We start from the raw sequence: 17,596 nt of genomic DNA on the forward strand, positions 1-17,596 counted from the left end.
CATTGTTGGATTGGGTTGTTTGTTTTCTTGTTATTGAGCTGCATGCGCTGCTTGTAAATTTTGGAGATGAATCCTTTGTCAGTTGCTTCATTTGCAAATCTTTTCTCCCATTCTGAGGGTTGTCTTTTCGTCTTGTTTATGGTTTCCTTTGCTGTGCAAAAGCTTTTACGTTTCATTAGGTCCCATTTATTTATTTTTGTTTTTATTTCGATTACTCTAGGAGGTGGGTCAAAAAGGATTTTGCTGTGATTTATGTCATAGAGTGTTCTGCCTATGTTTTCCTCTAAGAGTTTTATAGTGTGCCAGACTCTCTTTTGAATAAGAAAATCGTTTCAACCTAAAATATTGTGAAACTAGAAATGGAAAGGCTAAATTCCACGATGTCTCCTTGAAAATGGATCCCACTTATCTTTATTTGTTTGATAAAAGGGCAACGACCATTAGATTTCAAACGGTGTTTGTGAAAACTCTAAGGAAAAGTGGTAAAAAGGAAAAAAGCTAAGTTATATAATTACAAATAAATAACACCCTTTTGCTCTTAATTCTCAATATCAGTTGGATATTACTTTTAAAACAAAGCCCCCCAGTTATGTGATTTTGGTGTGTGAGAAATAGGTATAGGAATGTTTGTGTTACTAAATTATTTTTCTTACATTTTTGAAGGGCTATAGGGCTGAGATTCTTTTTTTGGGGGGGGGGTTTCAGTGGAGGCACAGCTCTTGTTAGAAAATAGGAATGGTTGAGTTTATAGTATATTGTATGCACATCAAAATACAAATAGAAATCAGCATATGATTCTTTAAATGCAATGGAAATAGATATTTCAGTAGTTTGGGCCAAACGTTCATTACCTTCTTTGTTCTCTGTAATTTGTTTTATATACTTAGTTGTAAACCTAATGTTTGGGGATCATGATAAAAGATTACTATATTGGCATATCCCTTTTTTTTGCTAGCATGTAATTAACACCAACATTTAATTTTTTTATTGCACAACTTCATAGGAATGTGTTAGGTAGCATTAAAAATCTCACTAGAAACTTAAGTAGAAGTAACAGTCAATATTTATAGAATAGAGCCAATATAGACACTAGAAAATATAAAATCTGAAATAACACTAAACACAATTCCCATGGACTGGAAAAGTATGAGATATATTCATTTATATTCTAATAGTGCTTGTTCTCTCTCAACACACACATTCATTTATTCTGAGGATTTAAAGGGTTTTCCCAGAAAATATAGATTCATTTGCATGGTGTCACTATAAACATAAAAAATAAAAATTGAAATGAAATTCCCCTTCCTTGCTTCCAGTGTGAATCCCTAAAGTCTGCCTTATCGCCATAACTCTTCCAACTGCTTAGAGGAGATGAGCTTATTTTCTTTGTCCTCTTGGTTCAAGGAAAAAAAACTCTATCTCTGCTTTTGGCAACCACTAGGCACCAGAGTTATATATTTTGTGGTGAAAGCAAAAACCAGATTTCGTCCTCCTGGGCTTTGATGCCCGTCATCACTTGACCACCACCACCCCCAACATGAACGCTTTTTCTCCCTCTGTCTGTATCATCTGCTCTTCCCCTGACCCCCGGGCAGCACAATGTGCAGCTTGTTTGCTTCCTCCAGACCCTCTTTTGCCTCTGAACATTGTACATGACCTTCTACCTTCTACCAATTGCTTTTCTCCTGAAACTCCATTCCCATGCCTGTTATCATCACATCAATAAATCTCGTGGGGAGAAGAATCATAGTCAAAATAGCAAAGTATCAATAGTACTCATTCTTATAAAGTTTACTTTAGGAGATTTCCTATCCAGCAATTCTTAGACTTTTATGAGGATTTCTTTTTTTTTTATGAGGATTTCTGATTCGTAGTTTGGATTCTTTCCAGTCTCGTTCAGCAGAGTCTGGTGCAAAATCATCGGATGAAGTAGTATATGAGGTCGCTGGTGACATCTTGGGTAAACTTCCAAACAACTTCAATGTGGAGTCTGCAATGAGGAGATACCCAACCACTTACACTCAGAGCATGAACACGGTGCTTGTCCAAGAGATGGGACGGTTCAATAAGTTGCTGCAGACCATAAGAGAATCATGCATTAACATCCAGAAAGCAATCAAGGTAAGGGGAAGTACAGCAAGGAAAAATCATTGAAATAAACATATCATTCATTTACTCAGCAAATATTTATTGGGCACAGCTTCCGTGAAAGCACTGTTCTTGGTTCCGGAGATAGAAAAAAAAAATCCCCACCCTTAAAAAGTGTATCGAATTCTGGGGCTGACAGTTAATAAATGTGTAAATGAGTATAGAATGTGGTACATATAGCGATCGTTTGTTGGATGGAACATATGCTAAGAAGGCATAAAATGTTAAGGAGTAAGACAAAGCTTCTGCTCTCATAGAGCTTACTTCTTAGGGAGACAAACAATTAAAAAATGAACAAATAAATTTATTTTTTTCAGTCATTGGTAAGTTCAGTGGAAAAAAATAAAATGGAATAAGGATGTAGAGAATGATGGGTGGGAAACTCAGTCATTTGGGGTCAGGCCGCTCTGAAGAGAGAGACCTGATGGGAGGGACAAGCCATGGAACGTTTGGGCAGAGGGTCCAGCCAGCATGAAGGCCCTGAGAAAACCAGCTTGGCGTGGTCCAGGAGCACAGTAGGGAAGGCTGGCTTGTCTAGAGTAGAGTGAGCACGAGGGAAATGGTAGGACAGAGAGAGGAAGGCATGGGCTTCATGATGGCCTTCTCGGCCAAGGTTAGGATCTTCAATATTATCCTAAAGTGTAAAGGTAAAGGGAGACCTTCAGAGGGATTTAAGTGATGAAATGAAATGATCTATTTTATATTTTTAAAGTTTGCTCTGACCGCTGCAGAAAGGATTGTAGGGAAACAAGAGCACAGGCAGAACCCAATTATGTGATTGCAGTAGTCCAGCTGAGTTGGTTTCTTGTAGCAGTGGAGGTGGAGAAGAGTGGTTGGATATGAGTTATTATGGAGAGAGGAGTCTGCCCGGCTGGCTGTGGTATAATCTGGCTGGTTTGGCTAAGAAGTATTCAATGTCTTGTGTTTCTCCTTAACCTGGTCCTTCCTGTATCCTTCCTGGAAGATGAAGGCCTGGCTTTCCGCATTCTGGGAGATAAAAGGGGAAACAGGCCTCAGGGAGCTCAGCAACCAATACACATGAATTCACTTAATTCCTGATTTCAGTATGGGAATTCTGACCCCACCTGAGCCTGGCATCCCCTCCACTGTAGGGATGTCTTCATTTTCCTTTCCAGGTTTCATTCAAGGTGAATAAGGTACAGTTTTGTGGGAGAAGACCCAGGAATCTATTTTTTAAGCCAGATTTCAACAATCTTCATTTAGCACCACCCTCCTCTCCTCCCTTTCAGCTAGGGCCATCAGTTCCAAATATTGATACTTTGAATATCCTAGTGTATATCTAGTCGATTCTTAACTTTCCCGTCTGCCAGTTTCTCCTGACTACTAAGTCAACTACCAACAGTCCACATGCTTTCTAGCTCCCAATATTGCCTTGCCTTTTCCTATTTTTCCTGCACTTGTAGGATTTTTTTTTTTTTTTTTTTTTTAGCCACGCCGTGTGGCATGCAGGATCTTAGTTCCCTGACCAGGGATCGAACCCGCGCCCCCTGCAGTGGAAGTGCAGAATCTTAACCACTGGACTGCCAGGGAAGTCCCTAGGCTTGTGCTTCTAACAAATAAATTCCTTTACTGTTGTTTCAGGGTTTGGGGAAGGAGGCAAATGAAATGTGGATGTTTAATCCATTAATTTTTCTCTAAAATCTTTTCCATATGTTAGTTGGAATTATATTGTCAACTATGAAGAAAACAGAAATGATGATGGCAACTGGCCCAATTGCAGGATCAAATAAAATTTTCAAGGGCCTCAAAGTGTTACCATCTCTTAGGATCTTCAATTTTATTCTAAAGTGTAAAGGTAAAGTGTAAAAGTAAAAAACCCTTCAGAGGGTTTTAAGCAATGAAATGAAATGATCTATTTTACCTTTCAAAATGGGATAAGATCAATTAGACTTCATAGTTGCAATCCAGGATGTCTTAACCTTTCAAGGCACTTTGTATCATTTTCCTCATTTTATATTTATCACTATCCTTTTAAGAAAGCAGGACAGAGATATATTAGTTGTCCATTTAATGGACAAGTAAACTAAGTCAAAGTTAGGCTGTGATTTAATAGCTAGTGAGAAGCCAAGTGTTGAGATCTTCCAGGGTGGAAAAAATGGGTAAAGGGGGTCAAAAGGTTTCAATTACAAAATAAATAAGTTATGGAAATGTAATGTACAGCTTGGTGACTATAGTTAATAATAGTGTATTGCACATTTGAAAGTTGCTAAAAGAGTAGATCTTAAAAGTTCTCATCACACACACAAAATGCTGTAACTATGTATGGTGATGGATGTTAACTAGACCTACTGTGATGATCACTTCACAGTATATACAAATATTGAATCATTGTGTAATACATCTAAAACTAATGTTGTATATCAATTATATTTCAAGAAGAAATTTTCCATTAAAGTTTGATTAGATTACAATTGTTAATATTTTTCTAAGGAATAATTCAAAGACTCCACAACTTGTGAGCAAAAGAAAGTATCTTTTCTCTTTTTGCTATATGACTCAACTAATCATAATTGTAAACAAATACAATTATAAAATTATTCATAACCTAGAATACAGTTGTGTTAAACAATGGTTAAATGCGTTTCAGGGGCTTGTAGTGATGTCTACAGATCTTGAGGAAGTGGTTAGCAGCATTCTGAATGTCAAAATTCCAGGAATGTGGATGGGTAAATCATACCCAAGCCTCAAACCACTTGGGAGCTATGTGAATGACTTCCTTGCAAGACTAAAGTTTTTGCAGGTGAGTTCATCCAAATGCTCATATATTAAGTTTCTTCTGATTTCATCTTCTTCATCAGGTTGCCTAACGTAGTAAGTATGACTCTCTAGTTTTTCTGTGCATCCCAGGCACAAATGACCACTCCCCAATATTGCATATAGTTTGTGTAACTGTTGCATGGAATTGTCAAAATACTAACATTGGAAGTAGAACCTCTGAAAGCTTCTTTAGGAGCAGGTGTTTGTGTTCAGTGAAGTTAGACATTCAAGCCAAGGACATTTGAAGAGGGAAAAGGACTGGCTATGTTGATATTTCCATTAAATATTTAGTTTTAAAAGAGATTCCTACAGCACAGCATCTTAGAAAGCCAGACAAGCTACTAGTAAGGAGAATTATTTCTTCCTTGTCCAGCACCCCTCCAGGTCGTGAAATCACTAGATTGCTGTTTCAGCCCAAGTCAGTAATAACCTCAAAGGCTAATTGTCTTGGAAATGTAGAGTGGGCAGAAGCCTGCCTCCTAATTATCTGACAATGTTGGTGCTTAACTATGTTATTATTAACAACTATATTTCTTAGAAGTATTGATTAATTTCCTAGGTACTATACATAATACATCAAAAATTGCCTGTGAGGAGATTTCTCCGGGGATAAAATGACAAAACACCCCTTCCATAATATAGGCCTTCTTTGATACTAGACTTGGTACTGAAGGATTAAGATTGTTCTTGAAAAGTGAAGACTCTACCTTGGATTCTTATAGGGGAAAGTTCTTCAAATTCACTTCTTCAGACTGACTTCTATAATTTACTATTAGAGTCAGTAACTCAACTACTTGTTATAATATATGATATGAACGGAATATCCAGATATCTTGATATTTATAAAGATCTTAAGCTCTCACTACCCTGTATCTTCTGGAAGTTCCTGTTACAATATTATGTCTTCGTATGTTAGATTCACTGTATTTTGGAGAAGTAGAAGGGAAGACTTCAAAAGGAATATTCTACCGGGTACTAATAACCAGAGAGGAAAAAAAGTGAAAGAAACATTATCGTCTGACCAGACCTTGTAGGGAGATCTTCTTTTATTCAATTAAACAACATGATGTAGCGTGCAATAATGTATATTAGAAACTCACTATTGTATGGAGCTCTTCTGAAGGAATCACTGGGCATGTATAAAACAGACATTTGTATCTACATTCACACACATTATGATTCATATCATTGCATGAGCTGGTGTAATGGATACGAAATTGAAGTCAGAACGAAAGCTGGATATGTTGCCTATTTTTCAAACTTTGATAGTATGACTTTTTATTCCTCAAAGTGTTAGCTTATTTGTTAGTTTACCTAGAAGATAATAGGCGGAGTGTTTGTGGCAAATTGTACTAAGCCATGTTGCATTCAAAGTTGAAAGACCCTGTTGTCAGGACACTTGTGCTTTGACACCACAGCAATGGTACGAGGTTGGCCCTCCCCCAGTGTTCTGGCTTTCTGGCTTCTTCTTCACACAAGCCTTCCTGACTGGCGCCCAGCAGAACTATGCCAGGAAATACACCATCCCTATTGATCTTCTTGGGTTTGACTATGAAGTGATGGAAGACAAAGAATACAACCATGCTCCGGAAGATGGTAAGTGCAGCGATGGAATGAGTTGGCTTATATTTCAACACTGAACAAAAATGTAACATTCTTGCTCACTTTACCCAGCTGCTAAAAATTTAATCATCATGTATGTAACTTACCCTCAGATGGTTAAGGAAAAACAATTTTGTGAAGAGACAGAGTGAGCAAGAGAGAGCAAGAGTAAGAAAATAAATGGGGATGAAATTAATCTGAGGAAGGAGTAGATGTCCCTTGCATTGTTTTCGTTTTACAAAATTGTGTAATTTTGAAGTTATTTCTAAAAAAAGTTAGGTAGAAAGGAGTCATCAAATTAACAATACATGGGATAATCAACCACAGTCTTATGGTGACCTTGGGGAATTAAGGCAGCACAACATTAAAAAGAAGGATCTCTTGGTCCCTCGAAGAGCACACCTTTGCAGACTCCTAAAATATGTGTTCTTTCCTGTTATATACATCCTTCCAAAACTTAATACAGTTAATAGCTAATATGAGCATATGTTCTGTGATTGAAACATTGTGAGGAAATTTATTTTCTTAATCATTTGTCTTTTTAATACTCAGTGGCTACCCTAATGTTTTATTTCAAATTTAATGGAAGGGGCCACTACCTTTCAAAAGTATTATTTTAAAAATACTATCGATTTCTAATTTTACCAAAATGGTGTTGTCTTTAAATGACAATTTCTAAATGACCAATAATGTGCCCTGGTTTTACTAATGTGTCAAAGATAATCCTGCTTCCTTATTCATCACTGAATGGTGAATTCACTGGCTCGCTCTGTTAGACACTGGGGAATATCAACAGTGAAGACTGTAGGCAGGATCTTGACCCTCAACTAATCTGTACTCTGGTGGAAGATACTAACAAGTAGATGTGTCATCACAACAGCGTGTCATCATCCTATTACTGCGCTGGGTGGTTTTACTTTACCTTGACTGTCAGAAATCTCAAGGAGGGTCATAACACTATGAAGCAGTCCTACTACTGTTCCCTGGAAGAGTTGCTTTCCCACTTTCAAAGCAACCACGTATGCCTTCTTTGTCCTGCCCCTTGCCCCCGCATCTCACCTCATCCTTCATTGAAAAAATAAGCAGCCATCAGAATAGGGCTTTTAGCACAACCGAATCCATAAACCTGTTGACTGCTGCACCCTCTGGTAGTTCAGATCCACTGGATAGTCCAGATCTCATTTTTTTCCTCCTGCCAAGGGTTTTTATCCTTCAGTTGTACCCTCTGTTTCTAGAATCAGCAGTTATCTCCCTCACTACTGGATAATTCCTACCAGCATGCAACCAGAATCTCTCATCTTACAACAAATCAACAAATGCCACTTGTCTAAATATCCGTATCCCCTCAGCTACTGTCCCATAATCTCTGCTCCCCTTTGCAGCACAATTCTCGTGCCGTCTCCAGCTTCTCACTCCCTCTTTCCTGTCTACCTTTCATCCTCTCCAGTCAACTGATGCTCTTCAGAATTACTAATGACTTCCATGTTGACATATCCCATGAATTCTCTTCTGTCTTCATCTTAACCTCTTAGCAGTCTTTACCAGTTGACAACTTCTTCTTTCTAGAGACATTCTTCTCATTTTGTTTCTAAGTCATCACCCTCTCCTGATTTTCCCTTTCTTACTGGACACATTCATGCTTTTTGCTAGCTATTCCTCCTCTCAATGTTGGATTTCCCAAGGACCCCAAATGCATTTCTCTTTTCTAATTGCATCCTCTCCCCAAGTGACCTCATACTTTTTTTTTTTTTTTTTTTTTTTGCGGTACGCGGGCCTCTCACTGTTGTGGCCTCTCCCGTTGTGGAGCACAGTCTCCGGACGCGCAGGCTCAGCGGCCATGGCTCACGGGCCCAGCCGCTCCACGGCATGTGGGATCTTCCCGGACCGGGGCACGAACCCGTGTCTCCTGCATCGGCAGGCGGACTCTCAACCACTGCGCCACCAGGGAAGCCCGACCTCATACTTTTTGTGTCTTTAAATATTACCTCCTGGATTATATCTTCCAGATTTGAATGTCCAGTGTAAATCTTTCCTCTAAAATCCAGACCTCTGTATCCAACTGCCTGCCTGACATCTCCACTTCTGCTTTCTCCTGGAAATGTAAAACTTATAATGAATTGCGACAAATGGCACCACTGTCCAGCCAGAAACCCATGGATTCTTCGTTCTTCTGCTCCCTCACATACTCACATCACATGCAGTTGCTCATCTACAATGCTGCTGCCACCTCCATTTTTTTTTTTTTTTTTTTTTGGTGGTATGCGGGCCTCTCACTGCTGTGGCCTCTCCCGTTGCGGCACACAGGCTCCGGACGTGCAGGCTCAGCGGCCATGGCTCACGTGGCTAGCCGCTCCGCGGCATGTGGGATCTTCCCGGACCGGGGCACGAACCCGCGTCCCCTGCATCGGCAGGCGGACTCTCAACCACTGTGCCACCAGGGAAGCCCTGCCACCTCCATCTTTATTCAGACTTTTGCTCTAGCCTCTTATCTTCCTACAAGTGTTACACTCTTATAATCCTTCATTTCTACAGAAGCCACAGAAGTTTTTTAAAAATGTAAACAGATCATGTCACCACTAAGCCCCCATTGAAATTCAGACGACTAAGTAAGTTAATAATGACATTTTCCCTTTGTAGCTAGAATAAACTCTAAACCCCTTACCATGACTATGAGGCCAGGCACATTCTAGCCACTGTCCACCTCTGGAGCCCATCCTGTGCCTCCCCACACAGGGCACACTGGACCTTCTCACAATTCCTAGATTACCTCAAGCTCTTTTCTCTTTGGGATCTTTGTAGTACTATTCCTAAGCAGACTTAGCATGGTGGGCGCTCCTCAAACTTCAGGTCTGAGCATATGTTATAGTTCATCAGAAAGCACTTCCTTATGGTTTGACATAAATATACTACCATGTGTAAAATAGATAGCTAGTGGGAACCTGCTGTATAGCACAGGGAGCTCAGCTCAGGGCTCTGTGATGGCCTAGATGGGTGGGATGGTGGGGGAGGGAGGTCCAAGAGGAAGGGGATATGTGTATGTGTATAGCTGATTCACTTCGCTGTGCAGCAGAAAACTAATACAACATTGTAAAGCAATTATTTGCTTTACAAATAATTGAAGAGTGAGGGCTATCTATTGAAGCCCTCACTCCACCTTGTTAGCCTCTCTTACAACTTTGCTTATTAACTTCAAAACATTAATCACACTCTGTAATTATTTCATTTCCTTCCTTTTTTTTTTTTTTTTTTGTGGCATGCGGGCCTCTCACTGTTGTGGCCTCTCCCGTTGCGGAGCACAGGCTCCGGACGTGCAGGCTCAGCGGCCATGGCTCACGGGCCCAGCCACTCCGCGGCATGTGGGATCTTCCCGGACCAGGGCACGAACCCGTGTCCCCTGCATCGGCAGGCAGACTCTCAACCACTGAGCCACCAGGGAAGCCCAAGGAAAGTTTTCTTGAAGAGCTGTGGCTGATTCTTAAGTATTTAAATCAGATGGAATAATTTTTTTCCCTCAATTTTCCTTATATCATTATGATAAAAGGCAGAAGATGGCATTTGAATTGAAGTCTGAGTAGTATATGCTGCCCATCAAAGTTATGTTTTTGAACTCAGTTAAAAGATAGAGAAGTTAAAAAAAGCATTACCTGAAGTTTATAAACTAGTTAATATCTAAGATTAAACTCTTGAATTTCCAATTGTTATATATAAACTCAGATGTTGTACAAGGTAGTTGGTATTTCCGTTTACACTGATTTACTAATTTAACCCACAACTGCTCTTATTAAAGATTCAAATTTATTAAAATCCAAAATTATCTTGAAAACAGTGGAGCAGGTATAAAGCACAACTTATTTAAAGATCAATAAAGACCATTTAGTGTTCCAAGATCCCATAGTAGAGAGGAGCCATCAGTTAAATAAACCAGTTTACTGAATACCAAAGAATCAGCCCAGGTTTGATTTACAGTAGCTGATAGAGATTCACTAAATCATGAATTTTATTAATTTTATACACACACACAAACATTTTCCCCCAAATACAGATATCCACAGCTTAGCCTTTTTGTCATTCTAGCTTTTTCCTTCGTGCTTAGCAAATTACCAGAAAGAAAAGGAGATTCCATGGAATGATTTGGAGCAATGGAATTTTTCCCAAGGAACAATTTCTCATGGGACCCTAAGGGAAGGAACACAGATCCAACCTGAGAACAACTGGGGCTAGAAGCACAGCTTCTTTCTCACCTCTACCAGTCCACAGTCTGTCTCCTCATACAAACTTCAGGATGTGCCTGGTTCTGGGGCTCATAAAGAAGTCAACCTCATTTACCTAATGTTAAATTAAACATCATGGGAAAAGCTACTCTTTTTTTAAAATTTTTATTTCACATTGGAGTATAGTTGATTAACAATGTGTTAGCTTCGGGTGTACAGCAAAGTGATTCAGTTATACATATACATGTATCTATTCTTTCTCAAATTCTTTTCCCATTTAGGTTATTACAGAGTATTGAGCAGAGTTCCCTGTGCTGTATAGTAGGTCCTTGTTGGTTATCCACTTTAAATATAGCAGTGTGTACACGTCATTCCCAAACTCTCAGTCTATCCCTCCTCCCCCACCCTTCTCCCCCCAGTAACCATAAGTTCATTCTCTTAAGTCTGTGAGACTATTTCTGTTTTGTAAATAAGTTCATTTGTATCATTTTTAATAGATTTCACATATAAGTGATATCATACGATATTTGTCTGACTTACTTCACTTAAAATGATAATCTCCAGCTCCATACATGTTGCTGCAAATGGCATTATTTCATTCTTTTTAGTGGCTGAGTAATATTCTAGTGTTTATATGTACCACATTCATCTGTTGATGGACATTTAGGTTGCTTCCATGTCTTGGCTTTTGTAAACAGTGCTGCAGTGAACACTGGGGTGCATGTATACTTTCAAACCATGTTTTTCTCTGGATATATGCCTAGGAGTGCGATTGCTGGACCATATGGTAGCTCTATTTTTAGTTTTTTAAGGAACCTCCATACTGTTCTCCATAGTGGCTGAACCAATTCACATTCCCAACAGCAGTGCAAGAGTGTTCCCTTTTCTCCACACCCTCTCCAGCATTTATTTTTTCTAGATTTTTTGATGATGGCCATTCTGACTGGTGTGAGATGATCTCTCATTGTAGTTTTGATTTGCATTTCTCTAATGATTAATGATGTTGAGCATTCTTTCATGTGTTTGTTGGCAGTCTGTATATCTTCTTTGGAGAAATGTCTGTTTAGGTCTTCTGCCCATTTTTGGATTGGGTTGTTTGTTTTTATGATATTGAGCCGCATAAGCTCCTTGTAAATTTTGGAGACTAATCCTTTGTCAGTCACATCGTTGGCAAATATTTTCTCCCAATCTGTGGATTGTCTTTTTGTTTTATGGTTTCCTTTGCTGTGCAAAACTTTTGAATTTAATTAGGTCCCACTGGTTTATTTTTATTTCCATTACTCTTGGAGACAAATTGAAAAAGATCTTGCTGTGATTTATGTCATAGAGTGTTCTGCCTATGTTTTCCACTAAGAGTTTTATAGCATCTGGTATTACATTTAGATCTTTAATCCATTATGAGTTTATTGTTGCATATGGTATTAAAGTGTTTTAATTTCATTTTTTACATGTAGCTGTACAGTTTTCCCAGCAGCATTTATTGAACAGACTGTCTTTTCTCCATTGTATAATCTTGCCTCCTTTATCGTAGATTAACCATAGGTGCGTGAGTTTATTTCTGGGCTTTCTATCCTGTTCCATTGATGTATTTGTTTTTGTTTCAGTACCACACTGTTTTGATGCCTGTAGCTTTGTAGTATAGTCTGAGCCAGGGAGGCTGATTCCTCCAGCTCTGTTTTTCTTTCTCAAGATTGCTTTGGTTATTCCGGGTCTTTTGTGGGGTGTTGTGTATTTTGGGGTCATGAGAAAAGCTACTCTATTTTTTTTTTTTTTAAGTTGGTGGTTCTATAGCCAACTCAATACAATATTCTGTACTGAGTTGAGCATTATTATTATTTTTTTTTTAGATGTTGGGGTAGGAGTTTATTAATTTATTTTTGCTGTGTTGGGTCTTCATTTCTGTGTGAGGGCTATCTCTAGTTGTGGCAAGCAGGGGCCACTCTTCATCGAGATGCGCGGGCCTCTCACTATCGCAGCCTCTCTCTATCGCAGCCTCTCTCGTTGTGGAGCTCCAGATGCGCAGGCTCAGTAGTTGTGGCTCACGGGCCTAGTTGCTCCGCGGCATGTGGGATCCTCCCAGACCAGGGCTCGAACCCGTGTCCCCTGCATTAGCAGGCAGATTCTCAACCACTGCGCCACCAGGGAAGCCCCAGCTACTCACTCTTAAAGTGACTTTTAAAGTGGCCACAATGCCATTGTAAATCTATCTAGTGTTAGTGTCATACATTCTAGATGTGTTTGCCTAAGATTCATCTTATCTGAACTACTGGGCACTACAGGGTGACTCAGAGTCATCAACAGGGAGAGCACTACAAAGCAGGAAGGGGACAGGAAGGAGTGAACGAGAGGGCCTGGGGATGCTGTGGCCACCACCCTGTGCTGACCATGGCTCACAGAGGCAAAGGTGTGACACAGAGCAGGAGCACCTGTGAAACAGGACCCAGTTAGTATCTCCTGTCATTTTGTATTTTCCATAAGGCCCTTATTGACCATGAGAAACAAAAACGTATTTGATTGTCCCTATCACATTTCTTATAAAATTGTTGTTAGGTAGGAGGGAACTTTTATCCCTACTGCCACTTTTCTTAGGTGTTGAAATGAACTCTTCTCTTTACTCTCTCTGACATAATCTTTCCCATGTAAGGAATAGATCATTCTATTGCTTAGAGTCAGAGATTTACTGGACTGTGCTTACAAGTCAGCAAGGCCAGAGTATTAAATGGCTCTCTGGGACCTGTCTGTAGGGTCTCCTCTACTTTCTCTGTTCCCATCTATTATTGTGACTGGCCAGTGGGCTTAGATCTGGCTGGAGACATTAGCATGTAGGATGTGCTTGCAGACCTCTCTTGCTCCTGCAGGCAGGTCCACCCCCCACCTGGCCCCAGGCTCAAGATGCATTTTGTAATTCAGCTTTACTAGAGTAATACTTGGGAATTTATTGGACAAGTGCTTTTCCAGTAGTTGACATTTTATTCCAACTATGCTTTCTGTCAGTTAAAACCTGGAGAGAAGAAAAGGTTAAGTCTTCCCTTAACATCCATCACTGGGCTATCCCCATGTGGCCTTTTAAATTTATAACCAAAATTAAATAAAATTCAATCCCTCAGTCCCACCAGCCACGTTTTAGGTGTTTAATAGCTAAATATGGCTACCATATTGGAAAGCACAGATATAAAATATTTCCATCACTGGAGAAAGTCCTATTGGACAGCACTGCCCAAGTAGATTTTTATATCCTACTTTTACAGAGCGCTTTCACCAGTATAGCTGATTTGATTCTAACTCTACAAGGTAGACAAAGCAGGCATTATTGTTTTACAAATATTTTCCAGTTGTCCTCTGGATAAAAAACAGGTCTAAAGTTAAATGAATTGTTCAAGGTCACACAGCACATTAAGAGATAAAACCTAAGGCTTCCTAAGTTCCTCATTGCTTCTCTTCATATCTGTGCAACAATTACAATGAATATTTTCATGTGCAGATACCCATATTCAATTCAAGAGGCTTTTACATAAGTGGATAGCCAGGGCATGTGATCCAGGTTTCATGGATCCCTTAATTTGTGTTCTTCAGCTGTTCGTGTATGATATTGCATTCTGGAGGGAGTTCATCCATGTGTTCTTGCATACAGATTGAGGCGTGGCCTTGGATAGATTCTAAAAGGGGAGGAGAAATTTAACTCTCAGGACATTAGACATCAGCAGAAGGGTATTTTGTTCACATGCTGCCTAGAATCCACTGGATCCCTACAATTACCTTAAGACCTTTTCTTGTAGATTTTGTGGACTCTTAACAACATTATACTCATTGGTCAGTTAAAATATAAACCTGATAGCATTTGCCCAGAGAACTTCACATAGACTAATTTAAAATTCCTTTCCTCTTTTCGTCTTCCACATCTAATTTTACTGAATTAATTGACTAGGCAAAGTATAGCTATTCTTGAAGTAAGAATGTTAACACAAACTTAGAACATTGCCTTCATTTAAAGCAGGCCTTCATTTGCTGACCTAGTATCACCTGCACAGCATTCACCGGCAGGAATTTCAGCTGCAGAACTCAATCAATATGCATATGTAAAGTCTTGTATTAACCTGCTTCTTTTATATTTAGGTGTTTTCATTCATGGACTATTTCTGGATGGAGCTTCCTGGAATAGAAAGATCAAGAAACTTGCAGAATCACATCCCAAAATTCTTTATGATACAGTGCCTGTGGTTAGTATTTTTTAATGATATATACATGGGAGGCTATTTTATACACAGACATACACATATTCTGTCAACTCTTGTTATTCACAGTAGTAGTGTTCTATAAGCTTGCTTCCAACATTGAATTAGTGAATACTGAACTCCTAGGCGAAATATAAGGTTAAGTTTCTGTGATCCTGTGGTCACATTTTTGTTACTTCATCAATATATAACCTTGTTTTATTTGTGTTTCTGTTTAAAGATACCTTACTTAATATATACTGTTGATTCATTCACACTGAACTCATGGACTGTAACTCACGCCTGAACAAAGCTTATAGTGTTTTCTCTATAAGGCATATCTCAGCCTTCTTGCATTTAGGAACACTAGACAGCACCTCAGCGCTACACTTAAGGGCCATTTTAAACAGCGAAATCGCCAACAAAAAACACAAAAATGCAAAAACCTTGGCATTAAATAAACCATCAAAAGGACACTTGTTTATAGTTATGAGAATTGAAACAAGAAGGCAGAATGTCACCAGGTTCAATCTCAGTTGGGAACATGGTTGCTGGTGACTCACTTTTTGCTGCTCTGAGAATGCCTGTGAATGACTATGAAAGTGCAGAATACTGACATTAGGATTAGGACTAAATTTTAGTGATAGGCAAATTTGCAAGTACGGAATCCAGGAATAATGAGGATTGACTGTATACATATATCCACATCCACACGCATACATATGTTTATGATTTTTTTTCTTACATATACCTTGACCTAAAAATGTGAAACTTGCAGATTAAAAGATTATTATATGAAAACCATACACATAAAAGATTTTTTTTCTAGGACCCATCTTCAGCATGGGCATACTAAGCTATATAAATACTAAGTTTCTGTTACTGCATCATGAGAAGATGACTAGATAGATTTTCACACAATTTGAAGGGTTGGTCTGGGATAATGATAAAATATAGGCTGAATTTTACATGAATTCTGTTTGTGGGACACTGGGAGCTACTCAAAGGCAATAATCCTTCAGAGCGGCTCTAACAGGTACAGTGAGGGACCAGCTGACAGCCAATTGCAAGAAACCTACCATATATATATACCAAGATACTGTGGGCAGAGAAAGTTTCAAATATGGGACCCAAATTGAAAGTCACAAGGGCAAATGTTTGCAATTTCAGAAGTTGATTTGGATCCATTTTTTTCTTTCATATGGAAACTCTTAAGTTTGCGGTGAATAGAAGCATTTTATAAGTGGATAATTCTCCCAAAAAAGGAAGTCATTTAGTAAGAAAAATTCTCATTAAAAAAATCCACTTAGTTGAAATACGTCCAACTTGAGTGTTGCAAGTCCTTGTATTTAATGATATCTGAAAAACTGCTTTATGGATCTCCACAGTTATGTGGGAGAGAGACTAGCACCCTTATTAATTAGCTCCTTCATACAATTTGTGCTTAAACCTGAGAAACCAGAAAAAGGGCTCCAAACAGTGGGGCTGTTGAGACTTATCACCTCAAGTATTGCTATTATTACTACTGGAAAAAGGAACTCGAGTTTTAAAACCATTGTTTCACCTTTCTGATGACAGTTTGTTCTTTACTCTTATATTCAGAGATCAACTTGCCCTAAAATCTTATTGAGATTGGTGAGGTTCAACTATGCTTAACATTCTAGGAACTTGGCTAATGACCCTCTAAGAATAATGTGGTTGTAGTGTAGTTATAAAGGCAACTATGTTTTAAACAGCACAATATACATAATAGGCCCTTTAAAATAGCCACGTAACATGGGGAGGTGATCTCGTTCTACAATCACTGATAAAAATCCTTTCAGAATATTCTGGGATTGGCCTTTAATAAAGCAACATGATTTTGAGTATCAGTGGTGGCAGATAAACCTTTGAAAAAGTATACCTGATTTTTATTATTGTAAGCACCAAAGGTCATCCTCAGGTAGGTATGGTAGGGAGATGATGAATAAACAATGGATAGTACGCTTTTTCAGAGAGTAGGTGGAAATGACTCTTTTCTCATTTAGCTTCGTATACACTGGCCCTGAAGATAGCTCTGAGAGCTCTAAAAGAAGAATGTTTTGAGCAATGGCAGCACTGCTGACAAAGATAAAATCGATTTAGCCCATAGAAATCTGCAGACATAACTAAAACTTTATGCCAACGATTCCATATTAGGTTCAATTATATGTAAATATAACAACAGCCTTGACTTAAATTTTGTCTACTTTCTTCTAGATGTGGCTAAAGCCTTGTAAGAGGGTAGATATACCAGAACAACCAAGTTATACTGCCCCATTGTATAAGACAAGTGAGCGGAGAGGAACGTTGTCCACCACTGGCCATTCTACAAATTTTGTGATTGCCATGACTCTTCCCTCTGACCAACCCAAGGAGCACTGGATCGGACGGGGTGTAGCATTGTTATGTCAACTTAATTCATAATTAGAAGGTATCATTTCCCTGTTCCTATTTCTTGTTAGATGGTTGAGTAGAAATTATATTTTACTTTTTAAAGAAGTTATTTGGTTTAAATCAATTTGATTAGTTATACTTAATTATAAATTCATTTATGTGCAAATGCAGCCTATATTTAAAATGATTCATACTTCAGTGTAAGGAATCTAACATAAAGACTAAACAAAA

At 38.8% G+C, this 17,596-nt stretch overlaps 1 protein-coding gene across 1 annotated transcript in view; it reads left to right on the forward strand.

The window, feature by feature from the left end:
- DNAH7 (dynein axonemal heavy chain 7) overlaps positions 1–17,591 on the forward strand; it is a 245,023-nt gene extending 227,432 nt beyond the window's left edge. The window contains exons 60-64 of the mRNA XM_027125386.1: positions 1,891–2,121; positions 4,757–4,909; positions 6,345–6,522; positions 14,853–14,956; positions 17,189–17,591. Of these exons, the coding sequence (XP_026981187.1) occupies positions 1,891–2,121; positions 4,757–4,909; positions 6,345–6,522; positions 14,853–14,956; positions 17,189–17,395 (873 nt within the window). The 3' untranslated portion in view covers positions 17,396–17,591. The remainder of the gene's footprint in view (positions 1–1,890; positions 2,122–4,756; positions 4,910–6,344; positions 6,523–14,852; positions 14,957–17,188) is intronic.
- Positions 17,592–17,596: the final 5 nt, after the last annotated feature.

This window comes from Aethalodelphis obliquidens, unplaced genomic scaffold (genome assembly GCF_003676395.1).
Source record: "Aethalodelphis obliquidens isolate GAN/ISIS:26980383/991018 unplaced genomic scaffold, ASM367639v1 scaffold2, whole genome shotgun sequence".
Lineage (NCBI taxonomy): Eukaryota > Metazoa > Chordata > Mammalia > Artiodactyla > Delphinidae > Aethalodelphis > Aethalodelphis obliquidens.